This window comes from Martes martes, assembly GCF_963455335.1.
Source record: "Martes martes genome assembly, chromosome: 8".
Lineage (NCBI taxonomy): Eukaryota > Metazoa > Chordata > Mammalia > Carnivora > Mustelidae > Martes > Martes martes.
The window spans coordinates 19,921,842-19,939,265 of NC_137895.1; the positions used below are offsets into that span (position 1 = coordinate 19,921,842).

Sequence of the window (17,424 nt, forward strand, 5' to 3'; positions counted from 1 at the left end):
CACATGTTTGTGACTATACCATCTCAGACACCTCTCAAGAATAAAACTTCAAAAAGGTCTGAAGCTTTGAAATAGTGGGAATAGCTGAGTTATATAAACAAGCAAAAACAAAACACTTCTGTATTTCTTTGGGTCTAATTGTTCAACCAGTTTACAGGGATGTTTAGAAACAAAGGGCAGATTTTTAAAAAGAGATGGATAAATTAAATAAATTAAATAGATAAATTCTATTTGGACACCCAGGTTGGGCGCCTAAATAAATAAATTCTATTTGGACCTTAACAAACAATGAACAATAATAGGACTGATATGTTACCTTTTTGTGTCACAAAACGGGTAACTGACAATGACCAAGTACAGGAAATTTTGAAGAGCTTATGATCAATTTAAAATGTATTTCTTTTTTTTAAATTTAAATCGCAACATTTGAAAGTTTTTAAAGAGATATTTAAAACCACAACAAAATGCAGTCACTTCAGATCTTTATGCAGAGGAGCATAGCTGTTTTACAAAATAATTTACTGCATTTGGTGTGAGAAGTGAATTCCCCACTCTCCAGTAAACGAGTAGAAGAATACGATGGTAAAACAAAGGAACATAGAACCAACTCTGCCTAAGTAAGAATCAAGAATTTGAGAGGGAGGGAGATGTGGAGGCTGGAGAAAGGGGCCGCTAAGAAATTCCCAGTGACAGCGAACGTATTTGATGTTCCACTACGTGTTGTATGTGGTACTTGTGAAGTAAATCTCCATTACCTTAAACTTTCACCAGCTATCGGCTACCGTCCTAGCTACTGATGTGCAGAGCGGGGAACCACTTCGCCTGAAGTCACAGGTAACGAAAAGAAGGGTAACGACTGCAAATGCCACCCCACCCGTTCCCACCCCAAACCCAGCTAGAAACCGGAAAGTCTGCTGTGTAGAGGAGGCGGTCCCCGCAGCCACACCCCCCAGAGGGCTCACCTGCGCTCTTCTTCTCCACCCTGCGCATGCGCTTGAGCCGCTTGAGCATGCCACGCAGGTCGGTGATCCCGTACTGGAAGGCGATCTTCTCATACTCGTTGGGGTTCGCGTTCTTCAGCAGCTCCCACACGTCTACCTCGGGTTCTTCCTCCTGCTGCTTCACCTCCCTAACCGGGGAAAACCATTCCCTAGTTTAGTAGCCGCCCACCGGCCCTTAAGGACAATGAAGGTCGGAGTATGGTACCCATTTCTCGGTTCAGGGTTAAAAGCCCTGTTGTTTTTTTTTTTAAAGCCTGAGCACGTAGAACCCGCAGTCTCAAGGAAGCTTCCAGGCAGTTAAAGATTAGATGTATGCACTTATATTAGCACCCTCGTTTTCCTGGTTAAAAACAGAATATTAGGAAGAGAGAAAGAAAATATTCTGAATATGTTTTTATTTATTTTCACTTGAAAGTGTAAGGAGAAGGTGAGATTTTGAGGAATTTAAGATCAGTTGTCACCTAGGATATGGGTACTGAAATAATTTCGAAAAGTGGATCGAGAATGAGAAGATTTAAACATTGGTTTATGAAAGAAAAATGATCTCTTTCTACCTTCATTATTGTACACAATCTAGCTATATATGAAGACAGTATAAATAAGTATTTAAAATCCTAGGAATTTGCAAATAGCAGTTTTCCTATCATATTAGTAAATGTGCACACTAATCATATTTTGCTGTTTTTTATGCAAAAAAATATTTGAAACTGCCAGAAGGTTTTGTTTTAAATATGTTTTTGTGGCTTTATTGACTTTTTAACAAAATTTTTTTCTAACTTGGCAGGGGAAAAGGAAAATGAAGGAAAAAATTCCCTCATATTTCATCTTAAAGTACTGTCTTGAACTTTTTTGAAAGCAGGTTGAGTATGAATTACAAAAATATGAATGTTAAACTGTAAAGCAAATGGCTAGGTTCCAATGAACAAAGGGAAGGTAACTTGTTAGTGTAAGTATCAAAATTATGACCCAAATTTTTATCATTGACTAAAGAATATACAGAGAATATAAAGAACATATATGAGTAAGAAAACATAAGATTTAAAATACACTTGTCTGCCCTTATTTTAAAACCAACTAAGTGAAAGAAAAACTCAAGAATAAACACTCTTTAGGGAAAGGGCCCTAGTGTAAATGCAAAATATGATTTAAATTGATTTCCTTTGCCGGCTAAATAGTCCTGGTTTTTTTGTTTTTTTTTTTTTTTTTGTTTTGTTTTGTTTTGTTTTGTTTTAAGATTTAGTTGACTGTTTCTATCAGGTTTATTTGGAAATACTATAATGAATACTTATTGTGAATAATGCTGGTTTGGATATGGTTTTCCAGGAAAACTGGTCAACAGATCTTAAACACCGGTGTGAAAACAGATTCGTGCTATCATGTTAGCAAATGATGGGTTACATATGTTTGCATTGTCACACTAATTACACCTGTTTCTGCATTTTTTTTAAGGAAAAAAATGTTTTTTAAGGAAAAAAAATTTTTTAAGGAAAAAAAAATTTTTTTAAGGAAAAAAAAACAGATTGTAATTGTAGGGAAGAGGAGGAGAATGTAAATATTAACAGAGAATTTAAGGTAGAGTTAGGCAAGGATGACTTTTGAGTATCTAATTTACATTGTAAGTCTTTTTGCCCGGTGGGGGATGATGCTGAGGCAAATCTCCTGGAAAAATGGAAGGAAGTGAGAGGGCATTGGTCCATCAGTAACCTTTATGAGAAGGACTAGGCAACACCATTAGGAAAATGTAACTCTTAAAAAACTAAAGACACGGGGCACCTGGATGTCTCAGGTAGACATGGACATGACTCAATAGAGCATGGGATTCAATCTCAGGGTCATGAGTTTGAGCCCCACACTGGGAGTGGAGCCCACTTAAAATAAATAAATGAATAAATAATTTTTAAAGACTCAAGAAACAAGTATTATCTTCATATGTCAATGAAATCATAATTACACCCTCTATTAACACAGGTAAATTGAAAAGCTTAAGAAAATTGTCCTGAAGTTGGAATATTGGTAAATACTTGCCAAATCTAATAGGTCTATTGCCTGAAAGCAGTCTAAATTTTAAATACATCCTTTAAATATTTCATAGGAAGTTTTGGAGAATTCCAATTAAAATGTGTCTGTATGTATCTATATATTGTCTCTGTAGATGTTTCTTCAACCACTTTATTAATGCTCTATTTTTGTCATAGTCCAGCCTAAATATAGTCCCCAAACTGTAAAACTATGCCATATTACATTGTGTTAAATTTGTATTTCAACCAAGAATTAAGTATACATTTCAGCCATCCTCCTAACACTGGTGAAAGGATTCAAAGATACCAAACTAGATTAAAATAAATAGCAAGCAGCACAGGTCAAACACTGAGGCATACCTAGGTCCATGAGGTGAATATTTATATAAGAGAAGCCAATATAAAGATCATCATTTTCGTTGTGATTTCTTAAGTCAGTTTTGTTGACAGATTCATAAAACTGATCATCCTCACAATTTTTTTTCATGAAAACACCAAAATATACCTCACTCTACCATGCTCCTAATCTTATCAAACTTGGTATACACATACCAGTGACTTCTTGCCTATTCCTTCTTTTTCTATCCATTACTTAATTCAATTCCAAATTGCAAGAAGTATTATTATTTTTTGCTAGAAAATGAGGTTACCTTAACTCATCCAGAACATGTCTTTACTTACCATGGTGGCTGCACATGGCCCTATCTGCATGGTTATGTTAAATTACAGTAGGAAGAAAAACTCAAATTCTGTAAGCACCACTGATGCCTTTTCAAGCATTGGGATAGACCTATATAACATTTGCAGTACTTACATCTACATCAAAATTTCTCTAACTTAATGGTCCTAGTAAAGTACAAAGCAATTATAGAAATTTTATATAGAATAAAAATTTCAAGTATATATATATTTGACATATATATACACACATATATGTGTGTGTGTGTGTGTGTGTGTGTGTGTGTGTGTAATCCCATAACGAGATACTGCCTAATAGATTTAATCTGATTTAGTTCATGTCTATTTGAAATACTCTGGCTTTGTTCAGGTCAGGGAGATCTTTTGTTGTAGAGAGATGTTGGTTGTAAAGATATTTATTCTGATAGGGATTTTGCCACACACTCTTGGAGGAGTAGAAATGGTGTCATTACCACAATGAAAACACATGCAATCACAAATTAGTAGGGAAACACAATGATTTCTAAAGTTATATTGGTAGATTAGTATATCATATTAAATGAGTATAGTCTTTTGCTAACAACAATTTAATTATGAGTCAAAATCATAATTAGGGGATGTAAAGAAAATGAGAACTGGAGACCTGTTGGCTGCCCTTTTTTTTTTTTTTTTGGCTCAAATTTTTTTTTTTAATTCATTTTGATCATGCATTAGATTTCTTTTACTCTGCAAACTACTGCAGTAGTTTGGTCTTTTTTCTTTTGTTTTTCCTTCTTAATCAGAGCATGGGGTTTAATAATTGAATGTATCACATCTTGATTGATTCATGTGTGTGTGCGCATGCTTGTGCCTGTGTGTATTATGTCTTTTTGTGAATATAGGCTCTTCAAGGGAAAAAGTCACATTTTGGTGGGAGTGAATATTTGACACATGCTATGAGCCAGCCTCTTACATAATTGATCAACTAGTCACATAATTACACATAAATCACATAACTGATTTAACTAGATTTTGTTCTCTACATTTATAGATGTGGAAATAGTCTCAGAGAGGACATGTAATTTGACCAAAGTCATGCAGTTAGTAACTAGGAGAGTTGAGACCCACATCCATGTTTTTATTGCTACCTTTTTCTTCCCACAAATGCGTATCTAACCCTTCCTGTGTGCCAGACACTGGAAGGCACTGGCACAAAGAAAGCATTTAGCGTTTTCCTGACTGAGTAAATGATAGCAGGAGGAAAAAAAATGTTCTCTTCTCAAAGTCTCAATTTGTATTATAAACCGAATCACCCAACTTCCAAGGCATATTCAGAATGGTATTTCTTATGTGGAGTCACAGGAAATGAGCTGACTTAGAGGGAAACTTGGATTTAGGTCCCTGCCCTGTTTCTAAAACGCTGTGTGAATGAGGGTAAGTCACCTGACATCTCTGGTCTTTGGTTTCTCACCTGTAGAATGAGGAAGGGTAAGGTTCAAGGTTCACGGAGGGCCACTTCCTATACTATTGCTTTAAATAAATTTGGGGAATTAATAAATATTACTTAGACTAATGATTATTTGAAGTATCTAAAGAGGAAAAGATGTATTTTATACTGCCAAGGTCTCTTGATTGGCTAATACCCATTGGTAATTAATAAATTGCACCTGTTAATATTTCTGTTTTCAACCAAATTTTTCATTCATAGGGACTTGGATAAAGCCATCCAACTAAACTGAGAATGATTAAGCCATCCAAACTGAGGTGGATAAAGCCATCCAACTAAACTAAATAAAGTCCAGTTTATTACTATTTGTGATTTGTTGTGAAGCATATATATTTAGGTTTCTTTAGTAACCATAGAAAGCACTAAAAGTAATAAAAAGCGAACCTGAAAAGCTAAATGAAAACGAATATCAAAATTATATATTATTAATTTAGAATCATAGTTTTATTATTTATGCACAAATTTCATATTTAAATAAAATCCCAGCAAAAATCAAGTTCTTTTTGTTGCACTATAGTAAATATCTGGACATGTATAGCTTTACGTATAACACATATATATGATTATATATATGCATATATGGGCAGAAATCCTGTGAGATGGTTATGCACTGAATATCCACAACTAAATCTATAAATTTTATTGTAAGAGGACAATTTTAAGGGAGTGTGAGTGATAATACTAAATATTTATTTCCATTTTACTCCTGTATTTTATCTCTTCTAAAATGCATATCTTTTGACATTTTAAACATCTTAAATAAGGATATATCTTATAATCAATAGTGCGTCATAATAAACACTTTGGGGCAATTTTTTCATTGCTTAGTAATTTATGAAATACAGGTATATATTCAAATGAATTGTGTCTTAGGTTTGATGGAATTCAGTTAATCATAAATACTATTTTAAAGTAGATCTGATATATATACATATATATTTAATATATATACATATTTATGTATATATATAAAATATGTGCGCACACACACACATATATACACCTGCAGAGACTTTTACCAAAATTGTGAAATTGATTTTTTGGTAAAATATCAAAGGCAGGAGAATAGAGGTTTTATTTATTTGATCATGACAAGGAATCATGATGGAAATGATAGAAATCATCAGAGAAATCAGAGACTTCTAGGTATTTAGGTCTTCTGCATCAGTTTTCAGATCTCCTCATCCCCAACTAAGAAAGATTTAAAAAGATTTAAAAAGAAGGTTAAAAAGCATCAGCTGAAATCTTTAGCAGATTAGTATGCACTGATTTCTCTGCCTCTTTCTTAGTTGACTCTGTGTTATATTCCATAAGCGAAACACATTTTAGGAAATGAGAAACTCTTTGAAAAACATCCACTTTAAACTTGACTTCTCTGAGTGGGTGTCTAAAAGATTTCCAGGCCACAGCACCTCACTCCATTGCTCGGTTCTCACCTACGTTTCAGGAGACCACTAAAGTCAAGTTCCCCTGCATCCTCTTGACCTTCTCCACTGTCATTAACAAAAGAAAAGCAAATCTGGGTTTAATACGAAGACATATACACACAGTTTCCCCCAAACACTCTACGTATAACGGATATGCCATTTCGTACCAGCACACAAGTCATGGGACTAAATCAACACAAACTCTTTCTTTTCACACAAGTGACATTTTAAGTTTTGGAGTATGTACTTGTGGAAAAGTAAACATGAGAAGCTTGTGTTACTCTACAATTTCAGAAGACATATTTTTGAAGATTGCATATATGAAACTGCTTGGATTTGTGTTAAAGTAGAGTAACACAAATGCACTTAAGCCAAGCAACACAAAGTACTTTGTTTTTCCAAGTTGGGGTTTCTAGAAATATACCTATGTAAAAAGCAAAGGACTTTTGCTGATCTCTGTTACTCAGGTCAGAGATTGGCTTGGAGGACGAAGTATACCAGTGTCAAATATATAAGTACAAAGCTTATATTCAAAGGTAACTTCTTTGTGTCCATCAATTGTTGAATCAGATAATGTGATACCAACATAACATAAAAATGGAGCTAGTGCAGAACTTTCCACGAGATGCATTCCTTTCTGTTTTAAAGGGATATCATTATAAGCTTTTCACTCTCTTGTTAATATTTAAACCTTTTAAAATGTATTTTTCAAAAATTTGTTTTTGAATTATTGATGAGCCCTTTACTAGGAGTGCTTTCCTACTGAGAAATGCATCTTAAATTAGGCATGCATTGACCTTCATGATTTCATATAAACTCTAAATAGAAGCTATGGAGCTGACATTTAAATGGCACTACGTATTTACTTACATGTTTAATTTTTTAATGAAGATTTTGTTTCCTGCTCTTTACAAATGTTAGTTATGGTTTCTAAGAAAAGAGTCTGCGGGTTTAAAAACAGTGTGTATAACATGTAAGTTATAAGAATTAAAGTCAAATAATGTGTTTTCAAAATTTCTTTAATAGTAGGTATTTAGAGAAGACCTTTTGAAATAAACCCATTTCTATTCTTTTAAAGCACAAAACTTAGTAGCACAAAACATCTCCTTCTCTTAGAATATGCTCATACATTGGATGAGCATACTTTTGGACCCTTTGCATTTGTTGAACATGGGGTGAAGGAAAGTGGAAGGAAAGTAATAGGAATTAAGGTTATGACTTAAAAAAATACCAATTGATTGATCAGGTAATATTGAATATATTTTTAAGCAATTAAAATTTTCATTTATTCATAATTTAGGAGAGAAATACGCCTTTTATTAACACACTAAATAATTGCTTTATAATAGTTTGGGATGACTTTGCTTATTCAACAAAACTAAGTAGATTCATTCTTCAGAAGAACAAAATATCTGCTCTCATTGATGAACATATATTATAGAAAAATTAAGTGCAGAGAGTAAAATAATGTCAGGAAGGGGCTAGTTACATTTCTTATAGCCTAGAACTTTTTTTTTTCATTTTTCTTCCTTGTCCCCACCCACCCCTAATTTTTCAACCTTGGCAACTGCAAAATAAACCAAATAGGTATCTATATTTTATCTTTCTACAGTGTTCTTTGTTCTGTCATACTCCGTGGTCTTTCGTTTAGCAATTCAATATTTAAATAGGGCTAAATTCAGTAAGTAGCTACTTAATCGTGGTTTTCTGGACACATGATTAAATAGCTCCATAAGTAATTTCTAGATGAAAAGCAACATAAATGAAAGTTTTCTGACATTACTTAACTGATGCTTTATTATCATATACCTTTCTTGGCCATCTGGTCGAAAATAATGCAATTAAGGAAGAAACCACATGTGAAGACATAAGAGTATATTTTTATAAGGCAACTGTGAAACCTGGCAAAATGGGAGCTTCACTATGACAAGAATATTCTAAAAAATGATCAGTTTATACATTAAACCTATGGCTTTTCTAGAACACTGACCTTTGGGTACACAGTATGTTTGACTACAGTGAAGAGGTGCTCTCTCTGGAATACAGAGTGTGGAGGAAGGGAATGTGTGCTTTGAAAACCCTCCACTTGCTTATTATACAGAAGCTACCTAAATTCCCCTTTTGAAGTTACCTTCTCTTGAAAGCAGATCTGATGTCAATGTTTGGAGTAGTCCCGGTAGATTCTTTGAAAGGAAAGAAAACAATAAAATAAATACCCATTAAGTAGGCAATTTTGTGCTCAGTTCCTTTCCAGGCTGTGGGGATTCTTCAGATGGAAGGAACACCAGGTGAAGGGGGAGTGGGGATGGCTCTCCTCCTGGATGGCTGAGCCTCTGAGGTCTCATACCTCATCCTCCTTCACACAGAATCAATGTGGGGACTGCAGGAATTACCATATCCAGTTGTCATTCCACCTGCCTTCCCACTAGAATCACCTGAAGAACTTAAAAAAAAAAAATCATCTTCTTGATCTCCTTGTTGGAGATTTTGATTCACTAGATCAGGGATGGGCACCAAGAAATCAATACTCTTCAAAAGCCCTTCAGGTGATTCTCAGAAATGGCAGGTTGAAAAGGCATCACTCAGCACCAGATTCCCACTCAGTACAGAAATCTCTACAGCACCTCCATGATCACCCAAGCCTTTATTTCAGATTTCTTGAGATGGGCCTCTCACACCTTTCCCAGGCTATTTACAGAGCTTTAATGAGAAAGCTCATGCTAAAGTAAAGACAAAAAATTCACCTCCTCCTAGTTCCTACCTTTAGATTCTAATTTGTCTGAAACACTTTTGTGTGACAGCACTTCCCCTATTTATGAGTTGTCTATGCCTGGCCTCCCTCACACTACATTCAGCTGACTAGGGTGTTGTTTCTGAGTTCTTTATCCTCCTGGGTACCATACTCTATAAGAGATCCAGGCTGATGTGTGGTGACCATGGCCAAAGACATTACTCCAAATGTGGAACGACTAACATGTTGCAGAGAGTAGTGTTATTTCCTAAACCTAGGTCCTATACCACTTATAATAGCCCAGTATTAAATTACACCAGCTTTGTTTCTTGTAGCTTTATCACATTTTGGATTCGCCTTAAGTTTATGATCTTTGCTGCCAAGTCAACTTTCTCTTTGTGTACTTATAGAAGTGGTTTTATTCCCCCCAATCTACATGTACACCTTTACATGTACTCCTGTTAAACCCACTCTGGACAGTATACAGCACGTGTGGATGGATAACTTCCCCATCTGACATTAGTCCTTATAAGAGAAATCCTCCCTTCCACCCAGATATCCTGACATCCTAAAAATTTTCCCCAAACTTAGGTGGGAATAAGTGGACCCAATGAAACAGGCTCCAGCCCTTATCTGGGAGATTGAAGGAGTATAGGTAGCATGAAGAAGAGATACTTAGCAGTGAAATCCCTGAAATTCCACTTTAAAATTGCTTCATAACAATTTAACTCAGCAGGCTTCCTGGGGCTACCACAATCAGAAACACACACAGTTTGAAAGAAAACTTTATTTTCAAAATCTCATAGTATTAAATGACTTTCTTCTCTTCTATCCCCTCACACACCATGAAAAAAAACCCACATCTATCCAGACAAGAAGACTCTCTTACCGTGTACTTCAAGATCGAATGTGCAGCTGTCAAACTTATCCTTATAGCTGACCTCACACCTGTAGTTTCCTGCATAGTTCTCTTTGGCCTTGATGATCTGCATCTCGAATGTGTATATCTGCAGTGAAATGCATCAGGCACATTTCAGACCCACCGTGTCAACAGAAAGAAGCTATCACATTTTGATGATTTACGAAATTCCTCAGCATTGGCTTAAAGCTGTGTCTGTATCTGGGCATTCCAGCCCAGCGTTCTCAGCACAGGATGGGTCAGTGTGATTCCCAGCCCCAGGGCGCAACAGGGCAACCATGCTTGAGTGCAGACACCAGGAATGATAACTCTAGAGAAATTTTCTGGAACTGAAATCTCTCAAAGCTGAACTTGAAAATGACCTTCTCTCCACGCGGAAGGAATGACCTAGCCAAGCCCCTGTGCCAGGAGTTAAGAGCCATACCCGAGTTTGCCTTTCGAAGGTTTCTTTCAGCTGCAGGTGCTTCCCAGCTTTGCTGGCCAGGTCCATCCATTTCCCTTTGAACCATTTGATGGTGGGTTTTCTAAGAAGATCTTCAGCCTTGACTTTAGCTATAAAGGTGATATTTTCACCTAGAAAAAGCACAAGTGATTCAGACTGTGGCTTAAAAATTGCTATTTGTTTTGGGAAGGAGTTATAGAGGATTGCACTGTATAGACTACGATGTGACTGGTGCCCCTGGAGTTGTGACCTGAATTTTTTACGCATGCTCTAGGAGTCCTTAGGATACTCCAACTTGTTCTGCTTTTGAGGTTTAGGAGAAAGAAAAGGAGAAATGGGTTAATCGGTGGGAATAGTTTCTGTCTGGCTTTATCATATATACATGAAATAAAAATAGAAAGCCTCATAAATGTATGGCTTTTTTTTCTATCCTTGTTATTAGGTAAGATGATGGGAAGTCTGGACTTACATGACTAACTATGACTAAATGAAACTAATCTTTTTGAAATCAACCTGCCTATCTGTTTGTATTGACTGACTGGACCCTAAGGTCATCAAAACTCTAGCCCAGCACTTTGGCATCTTCCAGAAACACAAGGGAACAAATATTTCCATCTACCTGCAGTATGTATTATTCTGTATTATAGATCTAAAAGAAGTAATTTTAGAATATAGTCAGTTTTGTGCTCATTTGTTGTGATCACAATATATTCCTTATAAAAATTTATTTTGCAGGGTACCTGGGTGGCTCAGTTGGGTAAGCATCTGCCTTTGGCTCAGGTTGTGATCCCAGGGTCTGGGGATCAAGCCCCACATCAGGCTCCCTGCTCAGTGGGGAACCTGTCTCTCCTCCCTCTGCTGCTCCCTCTGCTTGTGCTCTCTCTCTCTCTCTCTCTCTGTCAGATAAATAAAGAAATATTTTTTAAAAAATTTATTTCACCAAAATTCCTGGACCCCCAAGTCCTCTCTAACTTACCATACTGCTTAATTCCTTCATGGCACTTGGCTTTTGTGATTACCTGTTTGTCTAATTTCTTGTTGTATGTTCCTCCCATTAAGACTGTGAGTTCTGAATGTTCACATGTTATACTCAGTGCTCAGCACAGTGCCTAAAACAGGTGGTGTAATCAATATTTTTTGAATGAATATCTCCAAAGTTGAGCTCCCTGTCCCACTAGTTTCCTCTGAGATACTACACCCTATCATACAATGTGTATGCAGATTTGTAATCATCTTATGGAAGGAGCTTGTCATAATGATAGCAAACACTGGCTCAGAATTTTGAGATATGCCGGGTGCTGTTCATTGTACTTCACAAGTAGTACTCCCATTTTACAGATGAGGTGATTGATTTGAACCCAATCTGGCTCCAGGGTCCAGGCACTCAACTACTATGAAATGATAGCTGTCACTCTTCTTTTCAGGCTATAAAAAGCAGGATTTAGTATATAAATACAAAAGAATAGTATTCATCCATAAAAAGGAATGAGGTACCAATTCATGCTACAGCTTTAAGGAACCTTGAAAACATTATGCTAAGGGAAAGGAGCAGGACACAAAACGTCGTATATTGTGTGGTTCCATTTATACTAAATATACAGAATAGGCGAATCCATAGACACAAAGCAGATTAGTAGTTGGGAGGGAGGAGAGGGGGAGGGGAGGGAGAATAAGGAGTAATGGCTTAGTGGGATACATGGTTTCTGTTCGGGGTGATGAAACTATTTGGGAACTAGAAGTGGCAGTTGTACAACACTGATAACCACCGGTCATTTGTTCACTTTAAAGGTAAAGTGCTGCAATGTGAGTTTCACTTCCATTTAAAGAGAAAAGCAAGACTTGGGACGCCTGGGTGGCTCAGTTCGTTGGGCCGCTGCCTTCGGCTCGGGTCGTGATCCCAGGGTCCTGGGATCAAATCCCGCATGGGGCTCCTTGCTCAGCGGGGAGCCTGCTTCTCTTGCTGCCTCTGCCTGCCTCTCTGCCTGCTTGTGTGTACCCTCTCTCTCTTTCTCTCTCTGGCAAATAAATAAAATCTTAAAAAAAAATAAAGAGAAAAGCAAGACTTAATGCTTGGCACTCACCAACTTTCACTGATCCCGTCTGAGGCTTTTCCACGAACAGAGTGGACAGCTGGGAATTGGCATTCTGCTTGTCTTGTTCCTCCCCAGCAGGTGATTCACCTAGAGACCATTCTAATGAGCAGAAAGGAAGAAAAGGATCATTTCAGGACCAAGTTCTTCTCAGGCAGACTTACCTGGGTTTGTTGTTCTTGTCAATGCTGAAGCTTTTCTTTGTGTAATAAACCTGGATAAATATAACATCATTCTCTCCATCCCTCTCCCCTGCAGCCATCAGGAGAGAGTGACAGATTCTCATTCTCACCGGGATGCCTCTTTCATGACAGGGTAAAGAACATTTTGTATTCATAGAAATAGTAAAACTTTTCAGGTACATCATTACTCTGTGTTTGTTGGCAGCCATGGTTTGTTTCTCCATTCTGTCTGTCTCCTAACAGATAAACAAGGTGGGAAGTATATTGAGGCAGTACCACGTCATATTAGGTGAATGACTACAGTGTGCCACATCCATACAACAACAGAACTGGAAAAAACTAAAGGGATAAGTCAGTTTGCTAGTCAACTGGGAAGGATCAAGCAGCCAAACCTGGCCTGGTATTCCTAGATTCCTTGCTGCTATAGGATTAGATAATTCCATTAGGGTTGTATAAATGAGGCCATAGTTGGACGATTAAGTAAGGGATCATGCCCTGCAGGCACAAATTTCAACAATACTAGATGCAAGAGAAACAGAAAAAGAAAACAAAAAAATCAATTCTTTGAGGTTTTCCCATGAAGAGAGAGAAGCTGAAAGTGAAGATTGTTTTCATTTTCTAGGTTGCACTCCAGGTGCTCAGCTGGTATAAATCAGCAGTCCACTCCAGTGCGGAGGGTGGCGGAGAGAACTGAAGACATTCCCTCTGTCTCCACGAGCTAAATGTAGAGAAGTTCAGTTTCAGCCACTTAGTAACTGGAGGAAAAAAAATGCACGGGTGCCAACTCTGTTAATGTTTCTTGAAAAGAAGGAAAAACATTTAGTTATTTTAGTTTTCATTTATCAATCATGCTATTCATGGAGATCATCATGACGTGATGTGAACTTTCACAATGAAGTTATGCAATGTAGTCACATGATTATGTGGGGGGTGGGGTGGAGTATGTGTATGTCTGTGAAATTCATAGTAATAATGAATTGTGGCCACTCATATTTGTAATATGAGGGCAGGAACTTGTATTGTTTTTTTTTCCTTTTTATACCTACAAGTATCTGCAAAAGTGTCCGGCCCATGAGGCCCACAGTAGGATTGTACTAGGTCCTCAACATGACTTTGTTGAATGAATTGTAGGGATTGGTGACAAGATGCATTTGGAGGCTTTTATAAAATGGAATAAAGTTCTATGGAAATGTGAATTATTCTCTAACTTTAGCAGATCCCCCAAATGGAGTTTTTCAGTTTCTTCATCTCTGAGCATTTGCTAAATGTTAAAAATGTCAGCTATAATGACCACAAATCTGTGGTATATGTGGTTAAGTTACTGTATTTGTGTTTGTGTCATGCAAAATTAATTATTTCTCAATAAATTAGTTTTCTTGTAAGAGGGTACATAATGAAAGATTGCTAAAAAAAAAAAAGCTACAAACTGAATAAAACAAAGATTAGAATCAAAACAGCTTCAAGAGATGAGGTCATTAGTGACTATATTAGGATGGCATCCGGACGCCTTACTCCAGGCGAGTGCTCACCTGAATCTTTTCTTTCCAGGGCCCGACTACCCATACCTGAAAGGAAAGCGTGATTTGGATGATACAAGGGCAAGAAGTGAAAATGGAGAGCTGACTTCAACCTTCTTGTATTCCCCCAAACCCCGTCTCTCCTCATGATGGGGAGAAAGAACTAGAGTCAGCTTGGGTTGAAAATCAGTAGACCTTCAACTATGAAAGCATCTATAAAAAGTGTGCATCTTATTTAAGAAACAATAATAAAATAAAATAACTCATATATCTAAAGAACAGGGGATAAGGGCATACAGCTGGAAATAGAACAAACATTTTGTCCCTAAAATTTATATCCAAGATTTACTAATCGTATTTATTTCACAAAGAAATTCTCCTTTCATTTAAAAAAAAAATAAAAGATCACCATTAAAACCAAAGTTCTCCCTCCTGGGCCGACAGGGGCAAAACTTGGTGCCCCTGTTCTGCACTCTGTCTCACCAAGGTTCTCTGCCTTTTCTTTTTCTTTACTGTTAATTAACAATAATTATAATGTGGGGTAAGGTGTTGGAATTGTCCTAACCTGGAGGCAGGGCGCTAGGTGGGGAGGCTTCCTCTTCATCTGAAACAAGAAATAGGAATAAAAAGTCAAGAAGAAAAGGATTTTGCCCTGAGTATCCTGCAAAAAGAGAAAGCTGAAAAAGAAGAGAAGAAAACACAAAATGCTTTAAACTGATGAGTAAGCTTCAGAAGACTCAGTACCTAAAAGATTAAACTCAATATTTCAGATCAAAGAGAAAAATAAGTAAGTAAATGGATGAGAGAATAGAGAAATCCTGTGAAAGTGTAGATTGGGAAATGAAACTGTGCAAATATTTCTTGTGATTGTACGTTAGGAAAAAAATTAATGTTAAAAACCAAACCTTGACAAAGTCAACAATAGAGGTGTTTTCAAGTTCTTATTTTGTAACTAAAGTCAATGTCAGACGTAATTCATATGCCATAGTCTTTTGGACATAGACATAAAAAAGCATAAATGAATGAGAACTTAGTCTCTTCTGCCCCTGAAAACCTTGTGATTAATTCCCCTTTTATATTTAGGAGACAAAAGGCAACATTGACTACATTAACTAAGATAAATAAATTTGTCATGCTCGCTAAATTCACCAATATTTATTTTAGGAAATTTGAGGGCATTTTCCCATGATTATATTAATGTTGTTATGCTGTATAGTTTTTTAATCCTTATGAAAGCATGTTTGTAAAGTTCAAAATATGCCTTATATTATTTATGTACAGAGGCACTGGATATTCTCCTTTTCTAAAATGTCTGAATTTCAAAGTGTCTTTACAATTTTAGATGTTTAAATAGGCATTTGGTGTTATCTGAATCTCTGCCTTTCCTTTCCCAAAGCATAAACATTAATGTTAGTGTAAATAATAATAATCTTTGTACTTAAAACACTAGAATAGTTGTGAATTTCAAAGCACAAACCTATATGACTATATAAAATAGGATACAGGAAACATGCACCCAGCTGTTAATTTTAAAGTGCTTTAAAAAATTCCCAACAAGAGGTAAAATAGCACATTTTTATATAATCTATTAGAATAGTTACTACAAAGATTATTTACTAGCCTGAAATTCTTTTCTAAAACTACCAACCAGTAATATGTATTATTACTTTTTAACAAAATAATGAATGTAATACGTAAGAAACTTAATGTCATTATCTTTGAAATGGAGGAGATTCGCTGAACACTGTGGGATTTAGGATTCTCCAGAGGAAACTTTCTGGGCTCAAAGAAGCTTGAAAAATGCCAAACTAAATGAAGTTAAATGCATGTATTTTACTGGATTGTATGAATGTGCACTTCCTGAAGGGTATCACAGACTTCTGTGTGCTAATGGGCACATTTAGGGATAGAGACAAAAAAAAAGATCCAGCAGTTAGCCTTTCCCAAACTTCATTCATTTTTCAATACTTTTCTTCTGAAACATCTGTTAATATTCCACAAAATCATGCATTTGGGGAAATATAGGTATGTCTGAGCTATTCCAAAACACTGTTAAATAATCACAATTCTGCATAACTAAAAATAAAATATCTTGACATTTTTCTGTATTATTTACCATGCATTTAATTCAGTATTTAGAATTTTATTCTTGCAACCTATTCAGAGACTCTTATTTACTGAAATATGTAAAGAAACTTGATTTTAGGGATGCCTGTGTGGCTCAGTTGGTTAAGCGGTTGCCTTCAGCTCAGGTCATGATCCCAGGGTCCTGGGATCAAGTGCTACATCGGGCTTCTTGCTCGACACAAAGCCTGCTTCTCTCTTTCTCCCTCTGCTCTGCCACTCTGCCTGCTTGTGCTCTCTCTGTCAAATAAATAAATAAAATCTTTAAAAAAAAAAAAGAATCTTGATTTTAAAGTCCTGTCGAAATTCTTGAAAATAAAGTTTTAAACCTCAAACAAATCCTAGAAAGGAGCATCTTTACTATATGTAAAGTAGAAGCTAGAACCATTTTGAGTCAAACGATCGCTTCATTTTAGGCATTTTTATGATTGCGTGTTTGCTTTGTGCACTGTGCATGGTGAATTGAATTAATTGTCTGAAATTCAAAATGATTGAGGAAAGAGTATTAGCATACCTTCATAAAACTAAAATGAAAGGAGAATCCATTTGTTAAGTAAACATTTGATAGGTGAGTAGTTTCAAAGTCCGCTAAATGATGGAGGGGAGTGGGCAAGGAATGAGCTAGTTGGGTGATGGGCTTTAAGGAGAGCACTTATTGTGATGGGCACTGGGTGTTAGATGGAAGTGATGAATCACTAGATCCTACTCTTGAAACCAATATTACCCTATATGTTAACTAACTAGAATTTAAATAAAAACTCAAAGCAAACCTAAAACATTTTGGGGGGACATGTCCAATTATTTTAGAC

The 17,424-nt window shown here is 36.3% G+C and overlaps 1 protein-coding gene across 11 annotated transcripts in view; it reads right to left on the reverse strand.

Annotated features, from left to right (window-relative positions):
- The window catches only part of MYBPC1 (myosin binding protein C1), an 87,320-nt gene that overhangs the window by 44,508 nt on the left and 25,388 nt on the right, over window positions 1-17,424 (reverse strand). For 5 of the 11 annotated variants that reach the window (XM_080811283.1, XM_080811281.1, XM_080811285.1 and 2 more), the window contains exons 4-11: window positions 15,057-15,095; window positions 14,504-14,539; window positions 12,784-12,894; window positions 10,685-10,833; window positions 10,231-10,348; window positions 8,742-8,793; window positions 6,620-6,676; window positions 963-1,129 (exon numbers count right to left, since the gene is read on the reverse strand). In XM_080811283.1, coding sequence (XP_080667409.1) covers window positions 963-1,129; window positions 6,620-6,676; window positions 8,742-8,793; window positions 10,231-10,348; window positions 10,685-10,833; window positions 12,784-12,894; window positions 14,504-14,539; window positions 15,057-15,095 — 729 coding nt within the window. The remainder of the gene's footprint in view (window positions 1-962; window positions 1,130-6,619; window positions 6,677-8,741; window positions 8,794-10,230; window positions 10,349-10,684; window positions 10,834-12,783; window positions 12,895-14,503; window positions 14,540-15,056; window positions 15,096-17,424) is intronic. The other 6 variants (XM_080811288.1, XM_080811280.1, XM_080811286.1 and 3 more) reach the window with 2 other exon arrangements.